Source organism: Oratosquilla oratoria, chromosome 27, assembly GCF_046742065.1.
Source record: "Oratosquilla oratoria isolate Oo_2021 chromosome 27, ASM4674206v1, whole genome shotgun sequence".
Classification (NCBI taxonomy): domain Eukaryota; kingdom Metazoa; phylum Arthropoda; class Malacostraca; order Stomatopoda; family Squillidae; genus Oratosquilla; species Oratosquilla oratoria.
Genome location: NC_134803.1, coordinates 55,406,720 through 55,424,948, shown reverse-complemented (window position 1 = coordinate 55,424,948; position 18,229 = coordinate 55,406,720). Strand labels below are relative to the sequence as shown.

The 18,229-nt window shown below is 40.6% G+C and overlaps 1 protein-coding gene across 1 annotated transcript; it reads left to right on the top strand.

Annotated features, from left to right (window-relative positions):
• The first annotated feature begins 6,778 nt into the window (after window positions 1-6,778).
• On the top strand, window positions 6,779-17,110 carry LOC143039713 (heparan sulfate 2-O-sulfotransferase 1-like). Its single transcript, XM_076209954.1, has 8 exons — window positions 6,779-6,869; window positions 7,166-7,321; window positions 7,602-7,856; window positions 10,416-10,526; window positions 11,327-11,472; window positions 13,697-13,826; window positions 15,396-15,556; window positions 16,133-17,110. The coding sequence occupies exons 1-8, from the start codon at window positions 6,799-6,801 to the stop codon at window positions 16,432-16,434; spliced, it is 1,332 nt and encodes a 443-aa protein (XP_076066069.1). The 5' UTR covers window positions 6,779-6,798; the 3' UTR covers window positions 16,435-17,110.
• Window positions 17,111-18,229: the final 1,119 nt, after the last annotated feature.

Sequence of the window (18,229 nt, the reverse complement as noted above, 5' to 3'; positions counted from 1 at the left end):
TTGCAGTCTCCTTCATTCTTATGTTATGTTATGTTATGTTATGTTATGTTACATACTTTTTTTGGTACTGGGTGACCATAGTGTCGCTGCACACGTCTTGGCCTTATCAGCGTGACTAGAATTTTCTTCACCATTTCTTCGTCCAAGTAAGTAAAAGCCACCTTTATTGATCCTATCAAGTTGTAGGTTTCTCCGACAATTTTGTTTATCTGTTTATCTGGGGACATGTCCTTTGTGATGATTACTCCCAGGTCTTTTCAGATCCCACTTTCTTTACTTCCTTTGCACCGACTTTATATTTTTTCTGATATCCTTTTCTTACTCTTTCCAAATTCCATGATGCTACATTTCTTAATGTTGAACTCCACTTCCCACTTCTGACTCCATTCCCAAACCCTGTTCAGATCTCTCAGCAGCGACTCACAATCCGTTTCAGTGCTCACTTTCTTCAACAGTTTTGCGTCATCTGAAAAGAAGCTTATATAACATTCCACACCCTCATCCATGTCATTCACATAAATAGCAAACATTATTGTAGCCAATAATGATCTGTGTGTGTGTGTGTGTGTGTGTGTGTGTGTGTGTGTGTGTGTGTGTGTGTGTGTGTGTGTGTGTGTGTGTATGTGTTTGCGTGAATGTGCATGTATATACGTAAGGAAAATATATGTAGACAATTTTCTGCTATATCACGTTCGGGCAGACACATGCAGGGTATTTCTAAGCAATTCTTAATTCGTTTTAATAGAACGCTTCTGAAGTTCATAACTTCCACAGTTGAGAACATCCTTTCGCAGGGAAAGTATCAAAATCTTATTCTGATTCCTGCCTCGCACTGATTGACTTGCTCTGTCATCACTTTCGGACATTTAAAATTAAACAGATAATTGCAGCCAACTCAAACAGGTTAGCAAAATCAATAAGTAACATAGAAATAAAGAATACAAGCACCAAGTTATGTAATGATGGAAGGCACCGCAATACGTGAATATTCACTGGTGGTTGTGACCATGATGCTGTAGTAGAGAATGACACAGATAATATAACTGACACCTTGAAAGGTGACAAATATTTATACAAACCCGGTCGTCAGCGTTGATGGTCTAATCGTGTTTGTTTGTTTTTCATGAATGTTGTTTCTTTTACCGTTTGATACTATCCATACGTCTAGTCATCATAGCTCGTTTCTATGCTCGTTTTAAAAATTTGCTCTCATATTATTCCGGGCAATCACGCTGCCGCGGAAGTAAGGTACGATATGTTTTCCAGCATCCTCTTGTTTATCTACTACTAAGTCATACCGCTCCTCAATCTGCGTTGAGGTAGTTCGTCCAATAGTGCTATCAAAAGGTTGTATGTTGATATTTGTAAATCGAATTTATACATTATATGTGTTTGGACAAAGTGAAAACTGTGACACAACTGATGTGTAGTGAATGAAAATTGAAGTGATATTGAATGTCATTGACATCTATTGTATGCCGCGCTTTTAGAAAAAATGTGTTCTTCTAGTTTCGATTAATTGAAATTCAAACTGAACCATCTCATATAAAAAAGAATTCTCTGGTTGACACCATCTCGACCCTCTTCCGTAGAAATTATATATATATATATATATATATATATATATATATATATATATATATATATATATATATATATATATATATATATATATATTCCATTCTGACAGACGATGTTCAGTGATGTATTGAAGTGACGGCACATTAGACATTTCTTGCTAGCATGCTACTTGCTTTTGCTATTTCGTTTGGATTGAAATGAGACTTCGATTACGATTTTTTTTTCAAATTTCCAAATGTTTTGCGTCATAGTGAGAAGCTAAATGACGAACTACGAGAAGTTAAACTTATATGAATGTTTGACAGATTGTTGAGATGTTCTTACGAAAGTCTAAAATATTGTAACAGAAGTCGTTTCTACTCAAAAACAGTAACAAAAGCAAGCAGCATGCTCGCCTGATGTGCCTTTACGTAGAGAACCGAATAGAGGTTCGTCAGAATATTTTGCAAAATTTCCGGAACTAATAATTTAAGAAGAAAATGTTATAGGGGTAACGTTCTAATTCTGCCCATATACATTTCATTCGAAAAAGGTAAAATAAAAAAAATCCTCCAACTGTTACTGTAACATACTCCTCAGCCCCTCGCTCTCGAAGAGGACCACGAAGAGTTGAATAAAATACCCTGATGACAAACATAATAAAAGGAGCAGGACCTTTTATTATTGAGATACTGAGTATTTACATATGCGTGTGTGTATGTTCATGTATTAAAATCGACAGCATTGTCATATTTTTTCAATATGCGTGTGGGTATGTACATGTATTAAAATCTACAGCATTCTCATAGTATCTTTTTCATTTTTTAGTTCTCATTTTTCTAATAACAAATTAATTTTCCTTCAGTAAGATGAACGTAAACTGGGTTTCCATAATCTTCCATTGATTTCAACGTTTCGTCTTTAATAAGACATCTTCAGGATTAATTGTAATAATATAGGATAATGAATAGTTACTGCTGCTCTGTCACCTCACCACATCTCATGTCCTTTGCCCCATACGATCCTGATCCGCTTTTCAGCTTAGAGCTTCTCTATCCACCCGTAGTAGCATAGGTCGCGTTACGCTACACATCTTTTGAGTCCGGTGGCTGGGCGCGGGGGTGAAAAGCGCGCGCTTTTTAACCGCCGTGTTCAAACGGTGCCTCATTGCCGTGGGTGAACGACACACGCTACTCAGTTCATACCTGGCATTTCTGTCTATGTACAGATTATGTTTCACTTGCCATAGTCACACGTTATCCTTGTACATATTTTGTAAGTTGAATAACGTCCTCTCGACGCTGCAACTTCTGTGACATGATGATTGAGGCGGTTTGGTGGGTCCTCAGTTGCGCATCACCAATCCACCACTGCTGGGAGGACTGTGACGCGCGTTAAGTTCCCAGTGCGCCTCAATTTGAGTGTGTTGCGAGGACCACCGGGGTCAGTTCCTCACGATTTAACGTGTAGTGTGACGGGCCCTTTAGGCTAGCTAGCCACATCTTAGCCAGGAAGGCATATAGTGTGCATTTTGTAAACTGTCCCATAGATACTTCTAGATATAAGTACCAACCTTCATGTACACTAATTTCTCATTTGTTGTTTTGTAATTTGTATTCATATTATTATTTGAATCTATTTATATTTTGTATATCTTATGTGTAATTATATATATATATATATATGTATGCATATATGTATGTGTACATACATATATGTATATATATATGTATGTGTGTGTGTGTGTGAAGCTGCTAATGTTGCTCTTTACTTTATCAAAAACTTCCATTTGCAAGTTAAAAATTACGGAGATACATGTACTCACGAATCATCATAAGTTGGGAACATTCGCCTGTAGGCGCGTTACTTTATTCGCTCACCGGCGCCAGTCCCCACGCTCTATCCGGGCAATCTCCCATGCAGACATCCTTCCCACTCCAAACAACTATCGACAGGCTCAATCAACTTCCCTTTCGTGTCTTCCTCCATCGAGGATTGTCTATTGTGGAGAGCTTGTGAATAGGATCATATGTATTCGTTTGAATTCAGTTTCTATACACGAATCAAGAAGTCGTGATTATGAAAATCTTGGGAAAATTACATGAAAACATTCCTAGAGCATCTACCACTCCGCCCTATATCATATTTTGACAAAGAAAAAAAAATCACAAATTACCTTATAATCGCGGGAAAGACTAATCTTCCAGTGCTTCATTAAATCATCATCTTCATGTCTACAATGTGGTAATGCATGTCATGCAATGTGAAATAGGTGTTCATTTTTTTTTAGCAAATGCCAAAAACGGCGCGACAAAACCGTTAGCGACGCATCGCCATCTCGCGTTCAAGCGGAAGAAAATCTACCGTTTTAGAGTTTTCAGTAGTGAACTGCACAGCAAATGGAACTGGTATCCTCTTCCTAACGCGAACATCAATGGTGTCAGTGCAGACAAAATAAATAAGAATTCTGAGTGTTGATATATCTGAATAAAATAAAAATCAAACGTGAACGTTCATTGCTAGACCCGTAACCAGAACTTATGACTTGTGGTGGGGGTGAACGTAATAAGAATTACTAATTTTGTATAGCACTTACAGAAACAATAACACAGCAGTGCTGTGACACCATTGCTAAACGATCAGACACTAACTGACCATGATCATCAGCCAGAGCCAACAGTGCATTGGACATCGTGTTCGAATTAAGCAGTACCAGCATTTGCAGCTGGCGCCAAGTTCCAATATAATAATTTAAGGACAAATGTTTGCAGCAACGAATGTTCTCAAATCTCATTAGTTTGCACCGAACATCAAAGTAACTTGCAGTTTTATTCTGACAATCAATGTATACGAGAAATGACTGAAAATACAAATATATGAGCTTGAGAGTTAGGGGTGGAAACACTACGGGACTGTTCACTGTAGTTTATTTTCAAAATGATTGTGCATCCGCCGCTCGATGAAGACGAAGTGAGCAAGATATGACGTAACGGAACGCTAACATCCCATGCCACCCGATTTTCTTTCTTTCATTCTTTCTTTTTATTTTTCTTTCTTCCATTCTTTTCTTTATTAACATAGTTCAGAGGACAGAAAAATGTAGATAAATAGATGAATACATAGATAAGATAAAAATAAATAATGAGAATGAACACGCACACTACAGGGTCGCTCTGGAAAGAAAATAACGAAGAGTAACAATTCAAACTCGTGCCTGTGTAGAGGAAGCGTCAACCTCCTCTTTAAAAAATATAAAGGGTGAGAAAAGAATTCCCGAGCTTGCCAGTGGGATGAAAAAGAGGACAAATTGTACAATTGACCTTGCAAAAATAATTATGTAACCTGTTCAGTGGCCAAGAGTGTTTGTGGTGAAGGTAAAAAATACGGTTCAAGCTTGCGGTGAATGCGGTCGAGACTAATTCGGGAACACTGATTGTGGTGAAGAACCTTACCTAGTCCCCCTACCCACTTCTCTCTCTCTCTCTCTGTCAGTGATAAAATCACGGTATAGGCCAGGGAAGAGGCTTCATTAAACGTATTAGTTTGGTTAATCAACTCAAGACTTCTGAGAAAAGCAGAAAAGGAGAGAACAGATGTGAACAAAACATATGACGTCAACTATGTCTGGGGTCTGGAGTCGAATATACGCATACACACACACAATACATACACACACACACACACACACACACACACACACATACATGACCACAACATTATTCGGGTGGATGAGCTCTGGACGAGCTCGAGAGGACGATTGCGTTGCTCCATGACTGTTACAACTCACTGACGCCAAGGGCTATTCGGCAACAACAGTTACCGCGAACCCTCGCCGCTCACTTCCACCAAAGAATCTGTACAGATCAGGCGTCTGTAGATCATTCGTTTAACGGATCCACGAGGAGAAACGTTCCTGTCAGGGGCATTAGCAACTGCTATCCGCAGGAAGTCGGGTCCAACCCGTATATGAAGATAATATCTCCATCCGGATACGTTTAAAAAATCATTACCGCCGAATGTCAAGAGTACGGAATTATTTACCACGGACATAGACTACCCTTTTGAGATCCCGAAAGGTACCTATATCCTAATATTCATATGATTACTGACGTCGAATCCGTTTCATGATATAGTGCTGGTAGTGACAAGATCGGTGTTTACGATGTTTAGAAATACGATATTATATGACGGTTTATTTTACCCTATTGGATCCTCGCCCCCCCCCCCCACCCACTCACCAATATCTGTACCGTTGGACACAACAATGCTCCACTCGGCTTTAGATGAAGTGATTGATGAATGATAGACGAGGCATTCCATGCGACAGTTATTTGCCTATTGCAGAGCGGAACCGGTGGATGATGAAGAGATAGAAAACGGGCGAGCAAAACCGAGAGTGAAATTTTTCATCAAAGAATTGCGGTTCACCTGCAGGAAGAAGCTGTGCATCAACATTGTGAGACAACATAGAACCCTAGAACGACATCCACTCTTTAATAAGATTTCCATCCTCGATAGTGACGTTGCCCATTAGGCACGTGCATCTTACGATCCGAGACAACGTTCAACGTCACGAATGAAAGTTAATTGCTTCTAAAATGCAGTTAGGAGAGCCGCAAGGTGTTTGATAACGCCGTCGCCCACCATCATGTCTCCTAGTGTTCATTACTCCACGTGGATCGAGGCCGGCTATTAATAGTTTCGCGAAAGCCAATCAGCAGTCGATCAGCTCGTATACGATTAATAGACGAACACTAGGAGAATTAACTCTCTAGGAGAGGTAACTTCTTTTGTAAACCCTGCTTGTGGGTACAAAGAAACAGGTTTGTATGCGCTTGACATTCTACCTTTGAAAATACTGTAAAGTACCAGCAAAACGTCATGCCAAAAATCGACATCGGAAATCTAATCTTTCCATTGCCTTCGACTGCGAAGGTCAGAGAAATTGAAGAAGCATTCTACCTCAACTATACCACAGCTATAAATTTCAATAAAGTATGAAAGAGGTTCTTTCCCAAAATATTATATTTGTCATTATTACTGTAATTATCATTTACTACTATTACTATCATTATTATAAGTATTATCATTACCATCACTATTACTAATATTATTGTTATCATTATGATTATTACTATAATCATCATTATAATTATTACTAATATCATTGCCATTGTTATCATAATCATTATTCAAAATTCCACAACCACTCAGATTCGTCCAGTTGCAGCCGCCACCATGTTTTGGATACACACGGGTCGACATCACAGAACCAACGTCAATTGGACAGTCGTCTTATCATGCACCAGGTATGGATACGCCTCTAATACACGGTATATTGATATTATCAACGTTTTATTGTTACTGTTACACAGATAACGTTTTTGTCGATAACAAATTGTCCTGGGTTCTTGTACGCTAACTCGTCAACCCACCCACGAGTAATAAGTCATAATAATGATAGTGATGACAATAACTGATTATTATAATAGTAATAATGATAGTTACATGGTGTTTTTATGCATAACTACTTATGATACACGTACTAATTACCACGGTTACCCGAAGACTGCTCGCATTTGACTCCTTCCTTCGACCCTAACAGGTACATTCCCTACGTGATCTTCATCGTCACACTCAAGATCTACGTGCTGTGCACTCTCATCAGTCGCCGTCAGCAGCACCTCGACGAGATCGCAGAGTACGACCTTGAAAATAGCAACAACCCGCTGGACCGAGACCACCTGAAGAAGTTAGAACAGTAAGAGTTATCTGTAGGAAATTTGGGAGGTTTATTGGTTTGGGAGAAACGCGGTACGCAGCTTCTGCCTCAGTGTCGGCTGAAAACGTTAGATATTAAAAAAAAAAAAAAAATCATCATACTCTTTCCTGTGTTCTTCAAACCACCTTATACTTCCAACATGAATTATTCCCGTTGTTATTTTTTCCCCACATCGCTAAACATCGAAAGGTCTTCTGTCGGTATAGTTTATCATCGTAACTCATTGTAACACACAGTGACTCATCTCATACTCCACCAGCATATCTCCTCCCTCGACGAGAACGTCGACCTCGACGGAGGAGCCCGGTTGGAGGGAGAAGGTTGAGGTCTTGGCTCGCCTCAACGACACGACCATCCTGCCCTCAGCAACCAACCGAACTCCGGAGACCCTCTGGCTGTTCTTCAACCGCGTCCCAAGAACTGGAGGCGAGACGCTCGTCGCCCTCCTGAAGAAGCTCTCCACGAACCTCGACTTCGAGCATCAGAGTCACGTCTACCGGACGCCATGGCAGAGGTGAGTCGAGCGGGGGGGCAGTGTCAGGGATGCCAATGAGCTGAATAGAATCGTTTTATGTTCGCCAATGGCAAACGCGAGGGTCTGCTAACAGTTTACATTTGTTAGATCAGAGTCACGTCTACCGGACGCCATGGCAGAGGTGAGTCGAGCGGTGAAGCAGTGTCAGGGATGCCAATGAGCTGAATAGAATCGTCTTATATTCGCCAAAGGGAAATACGAGGGTCTGCTAACAGTTTACATTTGTTAGAACTTGAATATGTACTGCGTGTATTTACTTCACTGTAATGTTTAGGAAAAGAGCCAAGCTCGCATTCTTCGTCTCCATCGCTCAAACTTGACTTTAAATTAATTTAGGTCTTCGATCGGATTTTCTTCTTGGCTGTTACACAATTTGGTAAATATCTCTCTCTCTCTCTCTCTCTTTCTGTGTGTGTTGGTGTGCATTTACCTAATTGTATTTACCTAACTGGTATACAGGAAAGGAACATCGTTCATAGGATCCTGACTCTTACTCTAATAAATGATACCTGGCTACAGATTGTGTGGGTGTGCGTGTGTGTTTACTTGATTGTATTTACATAATTGTATTATACAAAAGGACTAACGCTCGTGGGTTCCCGTTTCCTACTGTCCAATTTATCAGACCTACCTTCAAGTTCATGTATGGTTCCAACTTGGCCAAAATCCTTAATTTCCAATTATCATGTTTAGATTTAAATTAACGTATTGCTCAAGCTTGTGTATGTGTATATATATATATATATATATATATATATATATATATATATATATATATATATATATATATATATATATATATATATATAAACTGGAGTCCAGGAACCATGACGTAAAAAGTGAAAAGCACCGGACTCAGAAACAGGTAATTTAATTCCAACGTTTTGAACCCTGTCCGGGGATCGTCCTCAGGGGTTACAATGGAGAGGCAGTTAATCCTCCTTGATATGAAAAAAAAGCAATACATGCGGCGCACACGGCGAGGTCATTGTGCGGGCTGTTTTCATTCTACTGTCACAATTATCCACCACCACCATACACCAGGTAGGGCGATGCCCTGTCAGCGATGATGCCTCACGAAGTCCCTCCACAAGTCCCTATCAGCATACAGCTGCCACAATTATCCAAGTAACCAAATGTTATGTGTGTGTGTGTGTGTGTGTGTGTGTGTGTATATATATGTATATACATATATATATACATATATATATATATATATATATATATATATATATATATATATATATATATTCTAATAATAACACGGGTACGTGTGTTCACTTATGAAAAGTAGACCGCTGGGAAAAAGACACTAACGACGCAGAGCGCTGTCGTATATTACATCTTCAGTGCAATGAGTCTTTTTGCACTGAAGATGTAATTTACGAAAGCGCTCTGCTTCGTTAGTTTCTTTTTCCAAGTGGTCTACTTTGCACACACATACACACACACACACACACATATATATATATATGCTAATAAGAACACGGGTACGTGTGTTCACTTATGCAAAGTAGACCACTTGGAAAAAGAAACTAACGAAGCAGAGCGCTTTCGTATATTACATCTTCAGTGCAACAAGTACATAGTGATAGGAATACATAGACATTATATACATAATACAAAGGGGACCAGGACAGTTTTGAATAAGCATACCGACCAATTACCCCCTAGAGAGCGGAAGGTCATTGTCAATTATCTTACGATGGTCGGGCGACATTAGGTCATAGTCGCCGAGGGGAGCGGAAGGTCATTGTCAATTATCTTATGATGGTCGGACGACTGTGACCTGATGTCGGACGACTTTGACCTGATGTCGTCCGACCATCATAAGATAATTGACAATGACCTTCCGCTCCCCTCGGCGACTATGACCTAATGTCGCCCGACCATCGTAAGATAATTGACAATGACCTTCCGCTCTCTAGGGGGTAATTGGTCGGTATGCTTATTCAAAACTGTCCTGGTCCCCTTTGTATTATGTATATAATGTCTATGTATTCCTATCACTATGTACTTGTTGCACTGAAGATGTAATATACGAAAGCGCTCTGCTTCGTTAGTTTCTTTTTCCAAGTGGTCTACTTTGCATATATATATATATATATATATATATATATATATATACATACAAATATATACATACATTTATACATATATAAAAGAAATAGGTGGACACGGTGACTTTGGCAAAGTAGTAGCCAAGAAACCATTGTACCTCTATTACGAAAATCAAGATTTATTTTCTTTAATTATATGATAAAAATCTGACCGACTTTTTCTCATTATTTCCCAAGAGTGTTGGATGTTCCCTCGACTAGTTTCAATGTGTGTGTATTCACCTTGGTCTTTGGATCACGTGTTGGACTCGTGATCGACAGCTATTTCCCTCCCGGAAGAGAGCTCAGAGCTCGTATGACCGATCTATGGGTGATGCTATGACCTTTCACACACACACACACCCAACTCCCGTGTGTGTGTGTGTGTGTGTAGGTGTGTGTTTCCTTTCCACCTCTCTCATCTTTCCCTCCCCTCCAGATTACTCACAACCGATGAACAGAAGCATCTGGCTTCGTGGTTCGAATACAACTTCTGGCCGAAGAGCTACGATCGTTTCGCCCTAAACATCAACTTCACACAGGTCAGAAGGTAAGGAAGAACTAGTATTTAATCCCCAGTAACCAACATTAATATCCTTTAGGAGAATATACCGCCAAAGAGGTAAAATCATAGATATCCGAAAGGAAAGATTTGGTCACCGGCGTCCTGCCGAAAGATGAAGAACTTCGCAACATCAGTTCGTGAACTCCGTTTCAACGGATTTGAGAAACGTTAGACCTACATGGGTGGCAACAGTTCAGATCGGAGTCGTCATAAAACGGGCTTAGCTTTTATCAGATGTAATGAAACAAACTATTGTTGATCTATATTTCTCAAAAGCCATTATCTTTAGTGCCTCTTTCTCTTTCCAAGTTAACCCTATCAGCTGAATAAAATCACCCACGTGGTAGCCAGAAAAAAGCGTATAAAGTGTTACAGGTTATGAATGTGATAAAGCTTGATTGTTTGGTGTAGAAAGCAAATTACAAGGACCCTAATGAACATACTTCTCATTCTACTCTTCTTCACCATTCCTCCTCCTCTTCCTCTCTTTCTCCCATACTCCTCCTCCTCCCCCTCACACCCATTCTCCTTCATCTCATACTCTTCCTCCTTCCCCTCCTCTTCCTCCCCCTCACACCCATTCTCCTCCTCCTCTTCCTCGTCCTCCTCCTCTTCCTCCCCCTCACACCCATTCTCCTTCTCTCATACTCTTCCTCCTCCTCCTACTCCTCGTCCTTCTCCTCCTCATATTCTTCATCTCCCTCCTCCGATTTTTCCTTCTCATACCCTTCTCCCTTCTCTGAAACTTTTCCTCTTCCTCCTCTTCGTCTTCCTTCTTCGCACAGCACCTACGTCCGCCAGCGTCCAGCCTACATCACCCTCCTCCGTGACCCAGTGGCTCAGTTCGAGTCCCACTTCTACTTCAAGCGCCACGACCCAACTCGGGTCAAACTCGAGATGGCCCTAAGGGATCGTCACCAGCCTGGATCAGGTGAGGACGAAGTGATTCCATCTAATTTCTTTTGAACAACAAGAGCAGACAGAAGCTACAAGAGCTAATTCACCCATAGGTTCCCGGTTCTGTTTTCCCAATGGCTAGATTTAGTGTTGATGAAATATTAGTGGCAGTGGTGGTGATGATGATGATGATGATTCAGTATTTTTCCAGCAATAACCAGTGCTTCTATCCTTTGGGACAATATCACACCAACGAGGTGGCGCTATAGTAGTAAACCACAGCTTTAAGGAAGGAAATAGAAGAACGGAGGGACAGCACATACATACATATACCAAAGGCTCTTTCCCCCTTGTAAGGGAGGTAGCCAAAAAACAAAGGCATAAAATCTACTCTTGCCCATTCTATCCCCACATACTCCACTCCCATTCACCCCCTCACTCCCTCTTACCTTGGTTCCTCCTGGATGACGGGTCATCCCTGCATCTCGCCCACTGCCCTGGGTCAGAAGCAGTGTCGCAAGACACGGCACATCCACAGCAAGGCCGCTTCATTAAATCGGCAACCCCCTCTCTCCGTCTCTTATGCAGAAACGGAGAGGACATACTCCCTAAACTCCCATCCCCCACCCACTCTCTTTTATGTATCACAGCATCATCCATACACAACCATTCTCCATTCACCCCTATCTTCTGTCTTCTCCCGTCCTTCCTCAATAGACATTCACCTCTTTCCCAATGTCTCTTTTACCCCATCCATCCATCTCATCCTTGGTCGCTCCTTCTACCTCTGCTTTCCACACCTCTTTTACTAATCTTCACTCATTCTTTACATGTGTCCAAACCATCCCTATACTCTTTCATTAACCCTATCTCCCAACTCCCTTTCGACCCCCGTTCTCCTCCTCACCTCCTCGTTTCGCACTCTATCCAGCCTAGTAACCCCTATCATACTTCTCAGGCACCTCAACTCAAACGCATTCAAACTCCTCCTCTTATGTTCCATGTTTCTACCCCGTACACTGCTGTTGGTACAATCACTCCTTCATACAATCTCCTCTTAGCATCCATTCCCAAATGTCTATTTCTCATTACACTTTTTAATCTTCCAAGGCATTTACTTGCTCCTCTCAATCTACATTCTACCTCCACTCCCCTTTCCCGCCACATTCGTACCCAAGTATCTAAAACTATCCACTTCCTTCAGTCTCTCTCCCTTAATACTCACTTCCAGTCTGCTGCCACTTTCTCTCCTTGTGCATCTCATCACCTTACTTTTACCCACATTTATCTTCAACTTCCTTCTTTCGCACACCTTCCCAAACTCTATCACTAACTTCCTCAATCCCTCCTCTGATCCTGCTACAAGCGCAGTGTCGTCCGCAAACAACAGCTGGCCTGTCTCCCATTTTCTTTAACCATCTCCAATCCCCGATCCATTCCCCTAACATTTACCTCACGCACCACCCCATCCATGTATAAATTGAACAGCCAGGGCGACATAACGCATCTCTGGCGAAGTCCCACCTTTACCTCAAACCACTCACTCTCTTCATTTCCGATTCTAACACACACACGCAAACAGTTTGTGGTCTATCTCCACTTCTCATCTGAAAAGAACAATATTAACCAGAATGAAATGCCCCCGAATGTATATATATATACATATATATGCGTACAAAACCACCATGGAAAAAGATAAACTGATGACCAAGCGCTTTCGTCTATTCAGACATCCTCAGGGTACGAAAGCTCTTGGTCATCAGCTTATCTTTTTTCTTTGGTGGTTTTTCCGCATATTTAGAATCACGAGTTTATGTGATTTCTCGTGCATATATATATGTGTGTGTGTGTGTACCAAAGGTTTTTCCTTTATTATAAGGTAGGTAGCCAAGTCAACAGGCATGCATCCACTCCCACCCGCTCCACCACCCTTTACTCCCGCTCATCTTAGATGCTCGTGGATGACGGGTGACTGAATGAAACAGTTCTCATAAAATCATCTTGATTCGGCCATCTTGATTAGCCCTCTCTTGCCCATGAAGGTCAAATTCTTCATCTTCAAATATTTTTAAAATCACGAGAGTCGAATCCTTATTTTAAGTTCTCTTGCCTCCTGCCATGTTGAATTGGATATTTGGAATTAATGTCACGAAAGTCTATTAATCGCTGCCTCAACCTGTTGATGGTTGAATTAAATCACGTCAACTAAAGCCCTTAACTCTTTGTCCTCTTACCTCCTGTCATCGTGGTCCTTGAAGGACGCAAGTGGTACTGGAAGACCCTGGAGAGCTGCATTTTGGAGGACGACCCTGAGTGTGACTTCAAGAACGGCACCAGAGACTTCACCACTGCCATCCCTTTCCTCTGTGGGCAGATCCCGGAATGCGTGTGAGTGGACTTGGCAAGTCGTCTCTATACTGCCGTAGACAGTTGAACCTAACCCATGACTTGACACAATTATGCAAATATACGTTTAGTCGTTGTTGCGTAAATGTAACTTTTACAACAACAAAAATCTGCTTTGTTGTGAGAAGACTACTGTATATAAATGTAAATTTGATATATCAAGTACTCAACGACAAGTAATATATTTGCATAATTTTTCATATATCGTGGGTCAGGTTCGTTATTTAATGTAACTTTGTTTAAAAATGTTGTAAGAATACTGTATGAAAATGTAAGTTTTATCAATCAAATACTCAACGACCAATAATGTAATTGTATAATTTTTCATATATCGTGGGTAAGTTCGATTGTCAACAATAGTACTGAAATCAATGGGAGATGATCATGTTTTCCATAAGAATTACATTTGCACATAAATTTCTTAAATTCTTGGTTCAACGTAACTTCAGGTTCTACCACAACAGAAATCCCACCAGAAAGGGCCTGTTTAACAAAACGAATATACTAAAACACTAACGACCATATAAAAGATGCATATTCTAGAAAGTTTACATTTCACAACACAGCGATCACTAACATCCAACAAGCGCACTAGGCCACGCTGATCTCAAACAAAAAATCATTCGCACCTGGACAGTCCCCTACGACCGCACAACCCCCCGGACATTATTGCACGTCACACCAATTGACGCTAACCTTTCTGAGTCCCTGACTCCCTTCCCTCAGTTCTTCACATCGGCCCTAACTTCACCCTAGGTCCACTGCCAGTTACTCACACAGTTCGAACCATGAAAGCGTCGTCAACACTTAATCCTTTAGTATATTTGACATGGACTTCTTCCTGACAATTTGTCCGCCTAAAGAGGGTTGTATATAACAGCCGAAAGTTCGCTGTTGTATTTTATATACTCGTACTATGGATCTCAGTAGACTCGTACTTAAACTACTTCTGGAATATAAAAATCACAGTACATCTCTGACAAGAAATTCTATTTTTGTATATAACTTCACTGCTCCTTCTTCTAGGGTATAAATTTCTCTTCTCCGTTGCTCCATGTCTTTCAAGATCACTGTATCCCTCTTATCCTCGTTTGCTGTTGAATTATCCATGCTTTTTTCGTGGCATTGAAAATACTTTGTCTCTCATTTGTCAAAGTTTAATTTTCCCTATTTGGTGTGTGTGTGTGTGTGTGTGTGTGTGTGTGTGTGTGTGTGTGTGTGTGTGTGTGTTGAATTGAATTGAATTGAATTTTATTCGGATACAATCATACATACAATAAGTACAATACATACAAGACTCAATATTATACACAGTATATATAATTGTACATCCGAGGATGGCACAGAAAGTCAAAAGACTTATTTCCACTGTGGTCCTCATATTACAATTAGGAAAGGATTATCATAGAAAAGCTAGGTTATACGAAGTGTAAATGTGTGCTTGCATGTGTGTGTATTTGCATACGTGTGTGTGTGCTTGCACGTATGTGTGAAAGATCCCTTCCGCTTAAGGGTCAACGTTGGTATTTTATTTGATTCCCCCCGTTGTAGCGAGTTCGGCAATACGTGGGCCTTACAACGATCCAAGTACCAACTTGAGTACGAGTACGCTGCAGTCGGTATCCTGGAAGACTGGAACGCTACGCTGACGGTATTCGACCACTACCTCCCACTTTTCTTCCAAGGGGCTCCAGAGGTCTACTGGGGCAGCGGTAAGACCTTCCACCTTCCAATGAATTATAATATCGATACTGATTATCATAATGTGTAAATAGAATAAAGCAATGTACATTAGTTTAAATACGCATAAATCAAATGTACTTAAGTAGATGGTTAGCTAAATCAGACTTGAATAAGTGAAGTTAAATTAGGTCAGGCATGGATACAAATACCGAGGAAATGTTAATGATAACCTGTGTAATGTGCTATGAATATTTTTATTTCTTCATCTCTCGTTCAGTACCATTCATATAGGAGAAAATATTAATTTCTCTGACAGCATAATATTTATGATCATTGCCGCCAAATTTCGAGGAAAAGATTGTATCATGTCACTAAAAAGTAAATAAAGTTTGTTGAAAGGTCTTGGATTTACCGATTTTAGAAACACGAAACCGCAAGTAGTAAACAATTATGAAGAATGTGAGGACATCAGGCCACAAAGTAGAACTAGATTGTAGTAAATGCATTTCTAACTTCCAAAGACAGGCAGAATGTGACGAATTAAAAAGGAGAGATGTCATAAAAGTAATTACATATAAACACTCACTTTCTAAACTAATTTTCAGAGTTTGACGAACAGTTTCTCAACAAGAGACCAAAAAAGATCAAACCGCTCTCCGAGAAGGCGGTTAGCGTTCTGAAGAACAAACTGTCAGCCGAGTACGAGCTCTACCAAATGGCTCGCCAGCGCCTTAGGCTTCAGTATGCAGCCGTAGAAGGCCGGTATCGTGTTACGACGACATTACAACCGTACAAGAAGGAAGGCCTCAGCAATTGGGATCGGCTTGACATTGAACTGTCACGGGCGTATGGCACGTCGAAGAGTCACCCACTCCGATCCCAAGGCGACTGGGCTCTGATTAAATGATGTCAACAAACCGTCGAACGAATTTGCCACAAATTCGAATCATATCATTTTACTCTCTCATATAGCCGCAACTCATTATTCTTATGTAATTAATTCATCTCATTGTTCACGGTAATACTGGTAGTATACAAATATCCTTGCGTGTATTTGAGTCTGTAATATGCAGTCCATACGTAATGGTCATAACATTTCTAGGAAAGTGTATATTGATACATTTCATCTTTCAAAAACTTTCCATATATGCTGAGCCATACAAAAGATAAGTAAGCTCTCATCAAGTGGCATTAGATAAAAAATTTAGATTGTATTAAAAATCAGACAAACAAATAATCTTGTATAGTCACTTCTTTCTGAACAAGCTAGAGGAATTATATGAATGGAATTCCTCAAGGCTGTTCGTAGGCGATTTTGCTTGTAATAAAGTGACCTCAATCAAGGATTAAAATCTTTCATACCGGAATTTATCAGTGATACAAACCTGTGCTGAATGAAAATGATTCATCAATCAACTACTGACCAACTAGTTTCTTACCAAATGTAAACATAGTACTTCCAAGATCCTTACAAATAGACAAATTGAATCTTACAAGAAAGCAGGCAGGTTTCGAAAGTGGGTACTTCATCAGACCTCCTGCAGACAACCAGTCAGCTAAGCGAGGAAACCACGTAATTACACTCTTTAACTTTTGAATAACATGATAACGCCTTTGACTCGATACAACTAACCACAGGACTTCTACACATGAACAAACTAAAGGATCCACACAAAATTTACGCAAAAGGTATTACAGTAATTTAACTAAACACACATATATGTATGTATATATACAGTATATGCACAGGATGGGGCATAAAGATCTCCCACATTTAGAGTGGGTAATAGTGCTGATAGGGAGGCAGGACAGGTCTCATTCGGTAGGCTACGCTCTACCATTTGATTTTCTTCATCAGTTATAGATAATTCATTACCTTTTATCAGAGGAGGAATTTAGAAAGTTAGAGTTTCGAAAGGTGTGCGGAAGAAGTTGAAGATAAATGTGGGTAAAAGTAAGGTGATGAGATGTACAAGGGGAGAAAGTGGCAGCAGACTGGGAGTATTAAGGGAGAGAGACTGGAGGAAGTGGATAGTTTTAGATACTTGAGTGCGAATGTGGCGGGAAAGGGAGGAGTGGAGGTAGAATGTAGAGTGAGAGAAGCAAGTAAATGCCTTGGGGGATTAAAGTGTAATGAGAAATAGACTTTTGTGAATGGATGCTAAGAGGAACATGGAACATAAGAGAGGAGTTTAATTGTGTTTGAGATGAGGTGCCTGACGAGTATGATAGGGGTTACTAGGCTGGACAGAGTGCGAAACGAGGTGGTGAGGAGGAGAACGTGGGTGGAAGGGGAGTTGGGAGACAGGGTTGATGAAAGAGTACTGGGATGGTTTGGACAAATGGAAAGAATGAGTGAAGAGGGATTAGTAAAGAGGTGTGGAAGGTAGAGGTAGGAGTGAACATGAGGGGATGACCAAGGATGAGATGGATGGATGGGGGTAAAAAGGGCGGTGGGAAAGAGGGGAATGTCTGTCGAGGAAGGACAGAGGATATGGGTGAATGGAGAATGGTTGTGTATGGACGATGCTGTGATGCATGAGGAGGAATGGGTGGGGGATGGGGGGTGAGGGAGTATATGTGAAAAAATAATTTGATGCAGCCCAAAGGGATTTCTCCCCGTCTTCTCTTTTTCTACATGAGGGATGGGGGGTGTCAGTTTAATGAAGCAGCCTTGCTGTGGATGTGCTGTGTCTTGCAAC

Bases quoted from the DNA above. Each gene is read 5' to 3' on its own strand.
- LOC143039713 (XM_076209954.1), top strand. From the start codon at position 6,799: ATGTTTTGGATACACACGGGTCGACATCACAGAACCAACGTCAATTGG. The intron at 7,322-7,601 runs GTAAGAGTTATC...ATACTCCACCAG, and splicing joins CACCTGAAGAAGTTAGAACA to CATATCTCCTCCCTCGACGA. The intron at 7,857-10,415 runs GTGAGTCGAGCG...CCTCCCCTCCAG, and splicing joins TACCGGACGCCATGGCAGAG to ATTACTCACAACCGATGAAC.